The following is a 13,148-nucleotide window of genomic DNA, read 5'->3' as shown; positions in this document are numbered from 1 at the left end:
ACGAGGTTTGCTGGTTAGACATGACACAGACCGGGAAGCCAGAGCTGGGTAGACGACAGCAGCAGCAGCAGCAGCCCGCCCTTGGCTGGAGCTGCTGCTGCTGCTGCTGCTGCTGCTGGAAGCCTGTTTCATGTTGAGTGAGGGTTGTCATGTTTGATGTTTGTTGTTTATCAGGAAGGAAATGCACGTTGTGTAAAAAGGAAGCCACTTAGACGGGCCAACGTGAGTACAACGAACCCAAAGTGCACACGAGACACGTTGCGGGTGGCAGTGAAGTTTCTGAGTGTCTGGGGAAGCGAGTTTGTGATCGCTGCGTGACCCGACTGATGCAGCAGAGCAGGCACCTTGCACGACGACGACGAGCTGGTGGTGGTGGCGTTGGCCTGCAGGCCGGCGGCACCGCGGGCCAATCGTGCCATCTGCCTTCCTCTTCCCTGTTCCTGTGCCAAGGACATTTGGCAGCGGCCAGACTGACACACACCAACACCGACTGCACCCGTCAATGATAGTAACACCGCAGGAAATGTGGATTCAAGACGAGCCTAAAAATAAGTCGGTGAAGTTTTTGGACAATCTGTGACTCAGAAGTGCACGCACAGGTCTTTTTTCCACAATGGGAACTTATTGTAACCATAAGCTGTGCTTTAACGAGGTTTCTGTAGGGTTCTTCAAGTCACATTTAGGACTTTTAAGACCTGGTCACGATCATATTTCCAACAAAAGTATGATGGTAAATCAGTAGGGCCTAGAATTATTTATTATCATCTTGACTAGGGCTGCAACTAACGATTATTTTCATTATCGATTAGTCTGTCGATTATGTAAACGATTAATCGATTAGTTGTTTGGTCAATAAAATGTTTAAATATGTTGAAAAATGTCAATCAGTCTTTCCCAAACCACAAGATGACGTCCTCAAATGTCTTGTTTTGTCCACAAACCAAAGAGATACTCAGTTTATTGTCATAAAGGAACAAAAGAAACCAGAAATATTCACATTTAAGAAGCTGAAATCAGAGCATTTTGACTCAAACCGATTATTCGATCATAATAATAGTAGATGATTAATTTAATAATCAATTATTGTTCAATTAATCGATTAATTGTTGCGGCTATAATCATGACATTTAAGTGATTTAATTCCTATATTAATGTCACTTGGACCCAGAAAATGAACTAAACTGGTAATCAGTTAAAACTATCGTGTTATAACCCATAACGACTTCAGTAGGTGAATTCCTAGACTTTTTAAAGCGCTATAGTATTTTTCTAATGTGGAAACTGAAGTCAAAGCTTCTTTAGAAACTTGTCAAGACCTGCAGATACTGTGCTCATTTCTGCTTTGCATTTCTTTCTACTGAGTTTTACAAACATACTGTATACATCACCAAAGAGGAAACACACAGCTTCGGGGGGAGAGACATTATCATCATATTCACATGCTGTTTAACAACAAACTGCTGTCGTGGGACCTGCAGCAAAGTGCTGATGGATACTGATGGTTTCAAACATTAGTAGTGTCATTAAAACGACAGAAAGGCACATTTTGCTCAAGAAGAATCATTGTGGGGTTGTAATGTTGAACAACGAGGAGGGTGGGGGTTGGCCCAGAGGTTTGAACTATATATATAAAGTTCTTAAAGGGATAGTTCACCCAAAATTGAAATTTCACCCTCATGTCGACTAAGGGCTGGGAGAAGTTTCAGAGTCCTCCGTGGCTTCCCTGAGTTACAGCAGGGCTCGGCGCAGCACTGCATGTCCATATGACGGTTGCGAACGGAGCTCGCTTTTCTTCGTCCAAAAAGACACACCAAAAAACATCCAAATACCTCCACACAGCTCGTCTGTAATGTCCCTCTTGTATTGAAGCCCCAACATGAGAAATTGTTCCGAAAAAAATTAAATAAGTATATGTTTTAAGCTTGTTTGTAGCGGAAGCTCCCAGTGTCTCAGTTCACTGCTTTGCCTGTGTCTGTGCAAATCTTGCGCGATTTGCATTGACACCCAGTTCACGGCTCCGCAAATCGCGCGAGATTCTGGCAGAGCAACACTGGGAGCTTCCGCTACAAACAAGCTTAAAATAGACTTATTTAATTTTTTTCGGAACAATTTCTCATGTTGGGGCTTCAATACAAGAGGGACATTACAGACGAGCTGTGTGGAGGTATTTGGATGTTTTTTGGTGTGTCTTTTTGGACGAAGAAAAGTGAGGCCCGTTCGCAACCGTCATATGGACATGCAGTGCTGCACCGAGCCCTGCTGTAACTCAGAGAAGGCACGGAGGACTCTGAAACTTCTCCCCCAGCCCTTAGTCGACATGAGGGTGCAGGGTTCCTACAGCTTAAGCTAAGTTTAATTTAAGACTTTTTAAGACTTTTTTAAAGCCACTTGAAATTAAATTTAAGACTGACTTCATAATAAACACAAATGCAGAAAAAAAGAAAAAGAAAAACCCCACATCAATTACATAGGGTTAGGGACAATTTTACCCACTTTCCTATGTGATCTAAGGTAAAGTGACTGCTACATGAACATTGGATTGTGTCTCTTTCCAGCTGTCCTTTCAAAATAAATGCAAAGACTAATTACAACCATAAAATACCACTTACCAAGTGTTAACATTTTTAAGACTTTTGAAAAATTGATTTAAGACATTTTAATGCCAATTAAGGCCTTGTTTTTAGATTAATGAATTCAATGCCTTTTAAGACTTTTTAAGGATCCGTAAGAACCCTGGGGTGAGTAGATAATGAGTGAAATTTGAATTATCCCTTTAATAAAAAACAACACAAATCTGAATCGCTCTTACTGGTGGCGTTGGTGCGGACGTAGATGATCTCGCTCTTGGCTCCGTGGATCTGGTGCTCGTCGGAGGCCGAGAGCTGCGTCTTCACCATGATGGCGTACTGCGTCCAGGGCTTCAGCGGCAGGATGAGGTGACCCGGTTCAAACTGCTCTTTGTCGCCCTCGGAGGCTCGACGCGGAGGGTCCACATCGGCGATCACCCAGCTGTTGGAGCCGCAGGCGTCCTGCCCATCAAACTCGGTTACGTTCCGAAAGGGTCTGCATCGGTCGGGGGAGGAAACAATATCAGCATCCAAATGAAAAGTTGTTTTATATGTAGACCTAAATTGTATTTCACTTGAGGAAGGATATTGAGTTTCAGTTTGATGTTTTCAAGCAGTTTATCATTGTATTTATTGGAGCGGTCGGTCGAGGCAGAGAGCTGTGTAAACACGGCGAAGGCCAGAGCGACGCTCAAGATGCTGCTGGTTCAGAGGGAGGATACTCAGTGATTTTATCTCTGTGTCTACTCTGCAGCGTGTCACTCACAGGAGATGGATCTGAACAAACAAGAGCTAATTATTCATTCAAATTAGGTTCGGTGCAACCAGCACGTTCACTTGTTTTGATCAGATCAGTGGGTGGGAATGACTACGCCTGCTCAAAGAAAACGGCACAGCCTGTTCGTTCTGCATCTATGCAGATTTCTTTAATAATACGATGACGAGACCATCACACATCAAAGACATCCTCAGCCCACAGTGAAACAAATCGTTTAAATTTTGGTTCGTCCGTAAAAGCACCAGAGCCGCGACTCTTGTTACTCACTCTGACTGTAAAACACCCACGTAAACGAGGAATTCACACGCCGTTCTCTGCGTTATAACAACAAAGTTGTAGCGTAAACGGGGAATGCACATCTTTTACACATCAAAGGCTGTTTACAGGTCTTAAGGAGCACTACAGTAGGTTTTAAAAAAAGGTTGCATCAAGCCTTTTGTGGCTCCAAACCGGGTGAAGCTTACAACAAAAAAATACAATCTGCATGTGTGGAGTTAGAAAAGTGTCTTTGACTAAACAGTCAGTGAAATGTGGATATTGTAAATGCCTCGTTAGCTTCCTGGACGAAGGCTTAGCTGAGTAGTAGCAGTATGTAGTATTTATGAATATGTGTGCGGTTAAACGAAACCTCTGTGGGGAAAAAACAACAGTTGTATCGACTGATGACTTGACGCAAACAACAGATTAATGTTTCGGCATAATATTTATCTGATCTATTAGAACACAGATTGTTTCCAGATTGCTTACACGTTGTCACGATTTCTCTGCAAGTGTTTTAAATGAGTCGGTGAAACAGGAATTGACGTTATCACTTATCCACCACATCTCAACCGATCAGCATGTTTCTACTTTTCTTATCTGACAAAGTGCTCGAGCAGCTGAAAACAATATTTGTCTGGCAGAGATCCAAGTCTGGCTGCGACTGCGACCGCGGCTGACGGATGATGACTGAAAATTAACTTACGCTTCCTTGTAAAGCACCATGAATCCCAGCAGGTCTCTGAAGTCTGGGGGCCAGAAGGGTTCCCACTTCACCATTATTTTATCACTCATAGTTCGGATCTGGGTGAACTTCAACACGTGATTCTCGCCTGGAAAAAAAAAAAAGGGGACATTTATCAATTAAAAGCAATAAACAGCTGAAGCAGATTATCAGTGAGGTTTTTTTTTTGTTAAATTGCTGTAACTGGGAGACGTTAGTGGAGAAACATCTGTTTAACAACCCAATGTCCTGGAGCTGTCTCGTCCTCCTCCTCCTCCTCCTGCTCAATTACTTTTAGTAGATGAGGTTAAGATAAGAGACTGTTCGCCACCTTTCTAAATTAAAATGTGTCTTAAGCTGACAAGCAAAATGATGTTTACTTTAGGTGCACATGTGAACATCTGTCTTTGCCTTCAGTGTGGCTGGACAGGAATTACATAACTGTGGTGCAAAAATAACAATCCAAGAGGCTGGAGATGAGCAGAGTTAATAATTCAACAGTGCAACAGTGTTCAGGATTAAACTCGACCAGGGAAAAGTTGTAGAAGTGCTCTTACGTACACCTCAATGTAAGGAAAGAAATGTGTTAATGAATCCCCTTTATCATATTCCCCTGTGACCTGTTTATTTCTGTTTCCAGATCATTTAATCATTTAATTTAACTATAATGAGCTTCATGTGTAAACGTGAAAATGAGCATAGTGTTTTTATTACTGTCGGTTGTGTATTATGTTAAAATACGAGAAAAATCAATAAAGAGAGTTGAAAAAAAACAAAACATCATCAGTGGACAGCTGAAGTAGGCCATTTAAACCCTGAAAACAGTTTTGTTGATGGTCGACACTTCATCATATTTGTCAAGGAACTTATTGAAAACTAGAAACATGCAGCGGTAAGAATCCGTTTGATAAAAAAATAAATTAAAAAAATATATTGGCCTGGCTTTGTGAATCTCAGTGGCTCAGTTTAATCAGGCACAGACCTTTGCATTAGATAGAAGTCTTTGTAGTCTTTATGATTCAAAACAGACCAGTGGGAGCACTGTCCAAACCCACTGTGCATCCGATGTCCCAGTGGACACTCAGAACCGGTCTTAAATTCACCTGAGGAACTCTCTTGAGATCAAGTAACAAGATTAAGTGAGCAGTCAAAGTTGAAAGAGAGAAAGAGTCAATTTTTATGTGATTTGACCTGAATTTTCCTATTCACACACCTCAAAAACACACTTTTTTTTTCCTCCTCTGGTGAATATCACACACCACTAAATTGGAGTTAGCAACAGCTCCACTTGTGTGTGAGACATGTTCACACACAGACCCAAGATCTGCAGCAAAAAAGAGACGAGTCCAAGTTGGACCCAACCCGACTCAACTGCCTGGTCCTGTTCTTTTCTTCTTCTTTTTTTCTTTCTCCCAGTCCCTCTCTCTCATGCAAATGTAACGTAATTGAAGAGACACATATTAAAAACATATGAAAGTGAGATAATACCCTTGTCTTCATCTCAACAGAAGACAAATGACTCTCAGTGACAGAAAGTCTCTTTAAATCAGCAACAAGTTTTTTTTGTTTGTTTTTTTATTACCTGTGGCTGTAAATTCATTTTCATTCATTTTTTATTCTAGGGATAGTAACATCTCTAAATGTTGCTGCTGTATTAGAAAGATACATTTGTTTTTTTTTTTAGGTTGGTTATCATTTCTATTTGAGCCACACCAAACAGATAATTAGAGATTATAGCTACAGGTCTTTGGAAATTACGCCTCTTATATATATATATATATATATATATATATATATATATAAAAAAACGAATCTTCTACCATCACATCACCGCGTTGTGAGAGCTTTGGTCTGTTGGTTGTTCCTACTGAACTATGTCGGTAAAAGGTTGGCAGGGAGACATCTGCAAACACACACACACGGGGACAGGAAATGACCATCATAACAATAACTATGTCTATGTTTGCATCTGTACCAGGGACGACTGTGTGTGTGTGTGTGTGTGTGTGTGTTTCCAGTTGCCATAGAAACCCCTGCTACAACAGTCGAGGAGGGCTCTCTCTTACATGAGGCCTGGTCTCCGTTGGTCTTGGAGGCGATGTCGATCTTCAGCTGCCGCTCTTTGGTTCCCGTCACCTCCTCCATCTTGCGGATCTCCGTCATGCAGAGTTTGGAGTTGTAGTGGAAAAACATGCGCCCCTGCAGGATGGCGAGCTTGTGTTTGGACCAGTCCCAGAGCTGCCGCAGGTTCTGGTTGTCCAGGGCGTAGAACGAGTAATATCTGCGGGGGGGGGGGGAGAACACACACACAAGATTACATGAACATATTTCTCATGGTTGCATACTGTATAACACTCGGCTTAGAGGATGTTTCTTGAGCAACACGAGTAGAAAAGTATTTCTGTATGCTTCCTCTACAATTTGCATCATGTCGATCCTCTGCCGTTCCTACTGTAAGTGCAGCCCATTGTGCTACGGCCGTCTACCACCTCATGTGAATGAAGCCTCATATATGATTTGGGAAAAAAGTCTAACCAAAAGCAGCTACCACAGTAAGACGTTTTGAAAAGGTCAGTCCTTCCGCTTTTAACTCATAATTACAGGAGGAGGCTCTGAGATGGCGAGGATGAGACGGGACTCGGAGGAACGGAGGAGTCTCACCCGGTTTCCTGCTCCTCTCCACGAATAACTCGGAGTTTGCGGAAAAACGAGAGGGACACGAGGGCGTAGGAACGTCGCACTGTCAGGTAGCCAGTGATCTCCTCCAGCTGGCCCAGGCTGGCCTCCAGTTCAGCCGCGATGTTGTCTGCAGAAAAAAAAACAAAAAAGACACAAAGCTTTGAAGTGACCTCTGAACCCACAGCGCACTGGAGCTGAAGTCAAGTTGGCAGCAAACCGTCCTCTACTGTCTTTGTTGTCAAATCTGGCTTTGTTTTTTTTCCCTTTGTATATGGAAAAGATAAATAACAAGATAAAGCCTGTTCGGACACAAAAATAACTGTCAATGATAACTGTGTTTATAGTCACTGGCATTAAAGTTGAAGTTTGCTCACTAAGTGATACAACATGGACGACTCTGGTTTGTTTGTATTCTATGTAAGATGTGTTACTTGGTTTGTTATGTTTATGTATAATTGTTGAGTAACTCATGCCACAGGAAAAATGTATGGTTCTGCAGAAATTATATACAAAGGATAATATGTGGACTGCTTGAACCTTAATAAAAAGAGAAGTTTTAAATTATTTTAAAGCTGTATTGTCATTGTAAAACAAAGCAATACAACGAAATTGCCATTTGGAAATGATGTGCTGCTGTTACTAACTAACTATGTTCATGTTTTTAATTTGAGTGTAATTTAATGTATGTATAATATTTCTCCGTATACCATTTGAGGACAGGGGTTGTGGGTGAGCTGAGTGCAAGCATATGTTTTACCTAACTGTTTTTCTTTTCTTTTTTTTGTCTTTTGTTTCTTTTGTTTTCTGTACTGTCTGTTTTGTGGAATGTATGTTTGTATGTATGTTGTATGTGTACTAGGGACCCCCTCGAAAATGAAATGCTACATCTCAAGGGGCTATCCCTCAATATATTCAATTCAATTGTGTGCGAGTACATTGTCTGCATGTAATCTAAATGGATTTGTTTTCGTTATTCACTGTATTTAAATTTAAAAGTTATCTATACACTGTTCTTTTGTTGACTTGACTTGGCTTGATTGTGAGTGCAATGTGCAGCTTTCTTCACTGTTATCTGTATCCGTTGCCAGACAAATCACAGATACTCACTTCCTCCGCGCAGGTTGATGACCAGGCTCCCGTTGAGGACGGTGCAACCGCGTAAAGCCTGAGCAGCGGTGACCGAGTCCACGGTCTTCAGACCCATACACACCTTGGGACAGAGCCCTGCGCAGGGAGTGCAGTTAAGCCTGTTGAACATAAGGGGGAAATAAATAAACACTGATTAGAAAGACCATTCAACACAATGTGGTCCGCAACATAATACAGGGTTCCTACACATTTGAAATTTCCAAATTCCATACTTTTTCCAGTCCCTAATTTCCAGACTTCTCGGTAAAAAATTAAAGTAAATAGTTGTGCATTATATAAAAAAAATCATGCAACTAATCATTTGTTTTCATTATTCTGAATGTGTATGCCATTATGTAACCACATAATTTCCAGGAGATTGTAGCTATAGGTGGCACATACAAAAATAATTAACCCAGATAACTTCAGATAAGACCAAACCCAGATAAGTATTAAGATAAATATATTTCCATACAATAATTTCCATTTTCCATACTTTTCCAGGCCTGGAAATGTATAAAATCAAATTCCATACTTTCCCATACTTGCGTAGGAACCCTTATAATAATATTAATAACAATAATAATGTGTGTTGATTTACAACTTGGAGATAAAAGATGAGCACTAAGCGGAGAGTGGAAGTTTGAACTTTTGTTTTGTTCTGTTTCGACTAAAAGTGAACTATCCTGAAGTTACGCTTGACCTTTACTACCGAGCTAAACGAGTTGGCTTATATAATGTTTTCATAACAAGTCTCTTCTCATAACAGGTACATACAGTATGGCCGTGCCTTTGTGTGCAACCCATATTAACCCATTTCCTGAAAAGCCGTCGGTACAATCCCCACACTCACTCATAATGCGACAAAGTACAAACTTTGATGAGGTTAAAATCCAAAGTACACAGCGACCTCTGCACAACCGCTCAGATTCCCACAGCGGCCTGATCACACGTCTTTCAGCGGAGACACATGCTGCAGAGATTTTTTTTTTAAACAGTGTCAAATTGAGGGGGTTAAGCCAAGGATTAGACAACGATGGGCTTTTTGCTGTGGGTCATTGTCCTAAGTACTACATGTGTTCATGTATTTTTTTTTATTTTTTTTTTGCCGCTGGCTGGTTTATGAGGTGAGAATGACTGAGTTCAGCAACAGTTGAGTAAGTTGGCAGAGTCGTTACAAAAGCATGAGGTATTTCTTCTGTGAAAGCCATATAATAGAAGCGGGTGGCATGTAATGTGCTGTGGTTTTTTATCGTATCGTCTAGAATAAATACGATATATGAATATTAAATAGAAATGTAAATAACCAGCCCATCTAATATGAAGAAGACCCAAACAAAACTAGCTGTAAAAGTGTGTCTGTGTGCTGTCAATACCAGAAGGTTATTGTTTCTTTATGTGCTTCATAACTTGTGTGAACTATCTTGACCCCCCTCTCCCTCCTAGTGCCATATCTGCACATTCAGCCTAGACAGTCATAACGCCGCGGAGTACGCCGCTTATCCGCAGAGCACTTTCATTTCCACAGCTTAGTTTAAAGCCAGCAATGGGAGGGAGATGCCACAGAGAAGCGGTGAGCAATAAGGGGAACAGAAAGAGAGGCAGCGTGAAAAGGCAGAGAGATATGAGCACAACCGGGTTCAATGCAGGTCAATCGTAGCCTAAAGGGTTAGATGAGGGGGGATTGTTGATTTAAACCCCCCCTCAGGTCGGCAGATCGACATCTGAGAGGCTCCTGCTGACTAAAACCGCTCAAGCATCACTCAGAAGATATGAAGTGTGGAGCCCTTCATCAGGCAATACCTCCTCCACCTAATGCAACACCTGTGAAATACAGGCCGATCGCATAAAATATACCGTAATGGTTCAGATTTCTGAGTGTTTGATTATACTACATCAGTAAAACTTCAATTATTGCACCTCTAGCTCGCCCGTATTTGAAGCTTTTTGAACCTGCTGGGCTGAAAGAGAAAATCAGCAGCACTGTTTCCTTCTCCTTAATTACTGGGATGCAGCTAAGCAACGTCATTTACCCTAATCTGCTCTAGTGAAGCTACATCTGCTCAGAGAGTCCCACTAGAAACCTCTAAGGCCACAAACAAACAGCGCAATTTGATCTCAAGTGGGCCAGACCAGTAAAATAATAACATGATAACCTATAAATAAAAAGAACTGTGACTTTTTCCCTTTGTTTTAGTGCATAATTAAGATGTTACAGTTAATGAACTACCCTTTTACACAACGCATTATGAACAAACTGAAATTTCTACATTCAATGTCAACAATGTTATTCCTCTTCTGTCTTCTCTGTAATTTTCACACTTAGCAAATTCATCCTGTGTTTGACACCTCTGCTCTAAGGTGTAAATACAGAACATAACCTGATGAATGTGAAGCTGCAAGTGGCTCACTTGAAGCTTAGGTACTTGGCAAAACATATGATGACAGAAACACGGCAGCAGGAGCACAGCCACTTTTCCTTGTCATCGTCTGGACCACGCTGCTGCACCCCTCCATCTCTCTGCAGTCAGCCACGGGGGGTCGAGGCACAGCAGCAGCAGCACCTCAGGGAACTGACGGCCCATGTGTCCCGAATGTCTCAGACTCCTCTGATGCTTCACCGCGAGCCGGTCAACTAGCCATGTTGTTACAAAGAAGGACGACAGGTCGCGATGGATGAAGCTGCGGCTTCGACCTGCGCTCCGCCCGAGCAGAGTGATTAGGGCTGTTTGGAGTGTCTGCGCTCGCGGGCACGCCCACGCTAATCAACAGGCCGCCTGTCACGGTCAATAGAGGTGTCAAACCGGTGAAGGTCACTGCCAGGTCAGCACCAGAGCTGCTACACCCCTCTTTAAGGAGGGAAGTCTGTGCAGATGCAGCGACGGAGATATACGCAAAACAGGTTGTAAATCACACATGCACAGAAAAGGGAACACTTGCACGTTGCCTATAGCTCGCACACTGCAATGCAGACACCAGCAGTTGGTAAACAACCATCAATTTTGTGCAGCAAGTGGGCAACCAAAAAAAAAAAAAAAAAAAAAAATGCAGCAGATGGATACGGAGTCAAAATCAGAAACACAGATGTGCCAGCCTTCCTGCTGCGCTGCACCACTTTGACCCAGCTGTCTGCAGTCTCACTCACATGCACAGAAGTGGTGTATGCGTACACAGCAGCAGCACACACACACACACACACACACAGCGCTGTCTGACCTTCAGTTCCTGCACCGTCACTCTGTGCTGCTACAAAACACCCAGTGACAAAAGCAAAACTACAGTAATACCCTAACATTATGAGGGGTGGAGGAACCTTCTGCTGGTGCCAGTATCTGTTCATCTGCCGATCAGTTTCTCATGCAATCAATTAGTCTATGCAAAGGTGGAAATGACATGCAAAGTGCACAGTGACGTGTTCAAATGTGCTTTTTTGTTGGAGCAGCAGTTTAAAACATAACGATATTCAATTGTTACGTCACAAAGAAAAGCATCAACAATGGTTTGATGATAATCAAGTAGTTGCTGATTCATTTTCTGTTGAACATCTAATCAATTCATCAACAATTTGCTGCAACTCTACGTAGTTACTGTATGTTTGTGTTTGAAGATTACAATCAAAGAAAACAATAATCTGTTTATTCCCACCATTTGTCTCCCATTTTGATCAGCACCTGTGAGTCAAAGGCACCAATCAGGTAATCAAACGATTCCTGGGAGTTTTAAAGCAGAAGTAAGCGATCCGGTCGTTTTGGCTAATGCTGCGTTCCAGGCAGGCTTTTGAAACCGTAAGTTACGGCTTCAAGTCACGACTTACGACTTTGTAGCGTTCCAGGCAACCTGTAACTCGTGTTTTTCCTTCCTGTTGCACCTGTTTTACCTGTGAAAGTCACTATAATGGCCACTCGTGCTTTTCCGACCCGTGAACTCGTACCAGATCGAACTGGTACGACTTCACAGGTCGGAAAAACATGAGTTACGGGTTGCCTTGAACGCACCATAACTTCTTGTCAGCCGATGGAGTTAGCAGTCCCCGCCCTCGTCCCTACGTCACCACATTCACACGCATCCCTTGGCTGCACACACAGAGAGGACCGCGCCTTCATGCCGTTCTCTCTCCTCATTGGATAAAGGTTGTAGGATACAAGGAAAGTTTTCTCCTGGGCTTACAGCAGAGCAGAGTGACTGACAGACCCGTGTTTCAGACCCAACACTCTATATAAGTGATTGCCGTCGGAAGATCTAACTATTTAAGACTTATATTAACACAAAAATGTCGCTTACTTCTGCTTTAATAATAATCTGTCTGTAGTAGGCCAAATGCATTTCTGAATTAAAGCACTGTTTTTTATTTTTATCACCCTGCATCGGTTTGATTTTAGGAAAAATTAAACAAACACAGAAGAATTAACTTGTAGACGAACTCCTGGATGAACGCCACGAACAAAACTCTGACGCACACGTGTGTTTGCGTGTGTGCATGCATGACGAACATTTAAACCAGCGTCACTGATCAAACGCTGTTCCTTCGGGCCTCATCGAGAGCCCATCGAACCGGTGTACGAGTGTCCACTTACGCGGAGGAGTTGACGGTCGTGTAGCCGGAGGGACACTCGGGGATGCAGGCGCCGTTGTGGATCACGTACTCGTGGCAGTCGGGGTTCTTGCTGCGCTCTTTCTCCCGTTTGCACTTGTTGTGGAGATCCTGGCAGAAGGCGAAGGACACGCAGCGCCAGCCCTTGTAGACGAAGTGGTCGTCGGAGCAGCGGTCGACACAGTTGCCCTCCTGCTGGAGGCCGCGGCACGCCACGCAGTGATCGGCCGAGTTGGGCTTCGAGCAGCCGCCGAGGCACTTGTCGTGGCAGCACTGGTCGTCCCTGGTGCAGGCGCGGTGTTTACACTGGACGGGACACACTGAAGAAGAAGAACAGTGTCAAGTTAGGAGAGAAGTTCATTACAAGAGAGTAGGGATTGAACTATGGCTGCAAGCAACTAACGATTATTTTCATTATCAATT

The 13,148-nt window shown here is 42.8% G+C and overlaps 1 protein-coding gene across 1 annotated transcript in view; it reads right to left on the bottom strand.

The window, feature by feature from the left end:
• The window catches only part of insra (insulin receptor a), a 78,517-nt gene that overhangs the window by 22,393 nt on the left and 42,976 nt on the right, over positions 1-13,148 (bottom strand). The window contains exons 3-8 of the mRNA XM_085806002.1: positions 12,709-13,045; positions 8,114-8,253; positions 6,989-7,133; positions 6,394-6,608; positions 4,310-4,436; positions 2,810-3,063 (exon numbers count right to left, since the gene is read on the bottom strand). Of these exons, the coding sequence (XP_085662128.1) occupies positions 2,810-3,063; positions 4,310-4,436; positions 6,394-6,608; positions 6,989-7,133; positions 8,114-8,253; positions 12,709-13,045 (1,218 nt within the window). The remainder of the gene's footprint in view (positions 1-2,809; positions 3,064-4,309; positions 4,437-6,393; positions 6,609-6,988; positions 7,134-8,113; positions 8,254-12,708; positions 13,046-13,148) is intronic.

The sequence above is a fragment of the Trachurus japonicus genome, chromosome 17 (genome assembly GCF_045865225.1).
Source record: "Trachurus japonicus isolate A0001 chromosome 17, Traja_1.0".
Lineage (NCBI taxonomy): Eukaryota > Metazoa > Chordata > Actinopteri > Carangiformes > Carangidae > Trachurus > Trachurus japonicus.
This window is presented reverse-complemented; position numbering and strand designations above follow the sequence as displayed.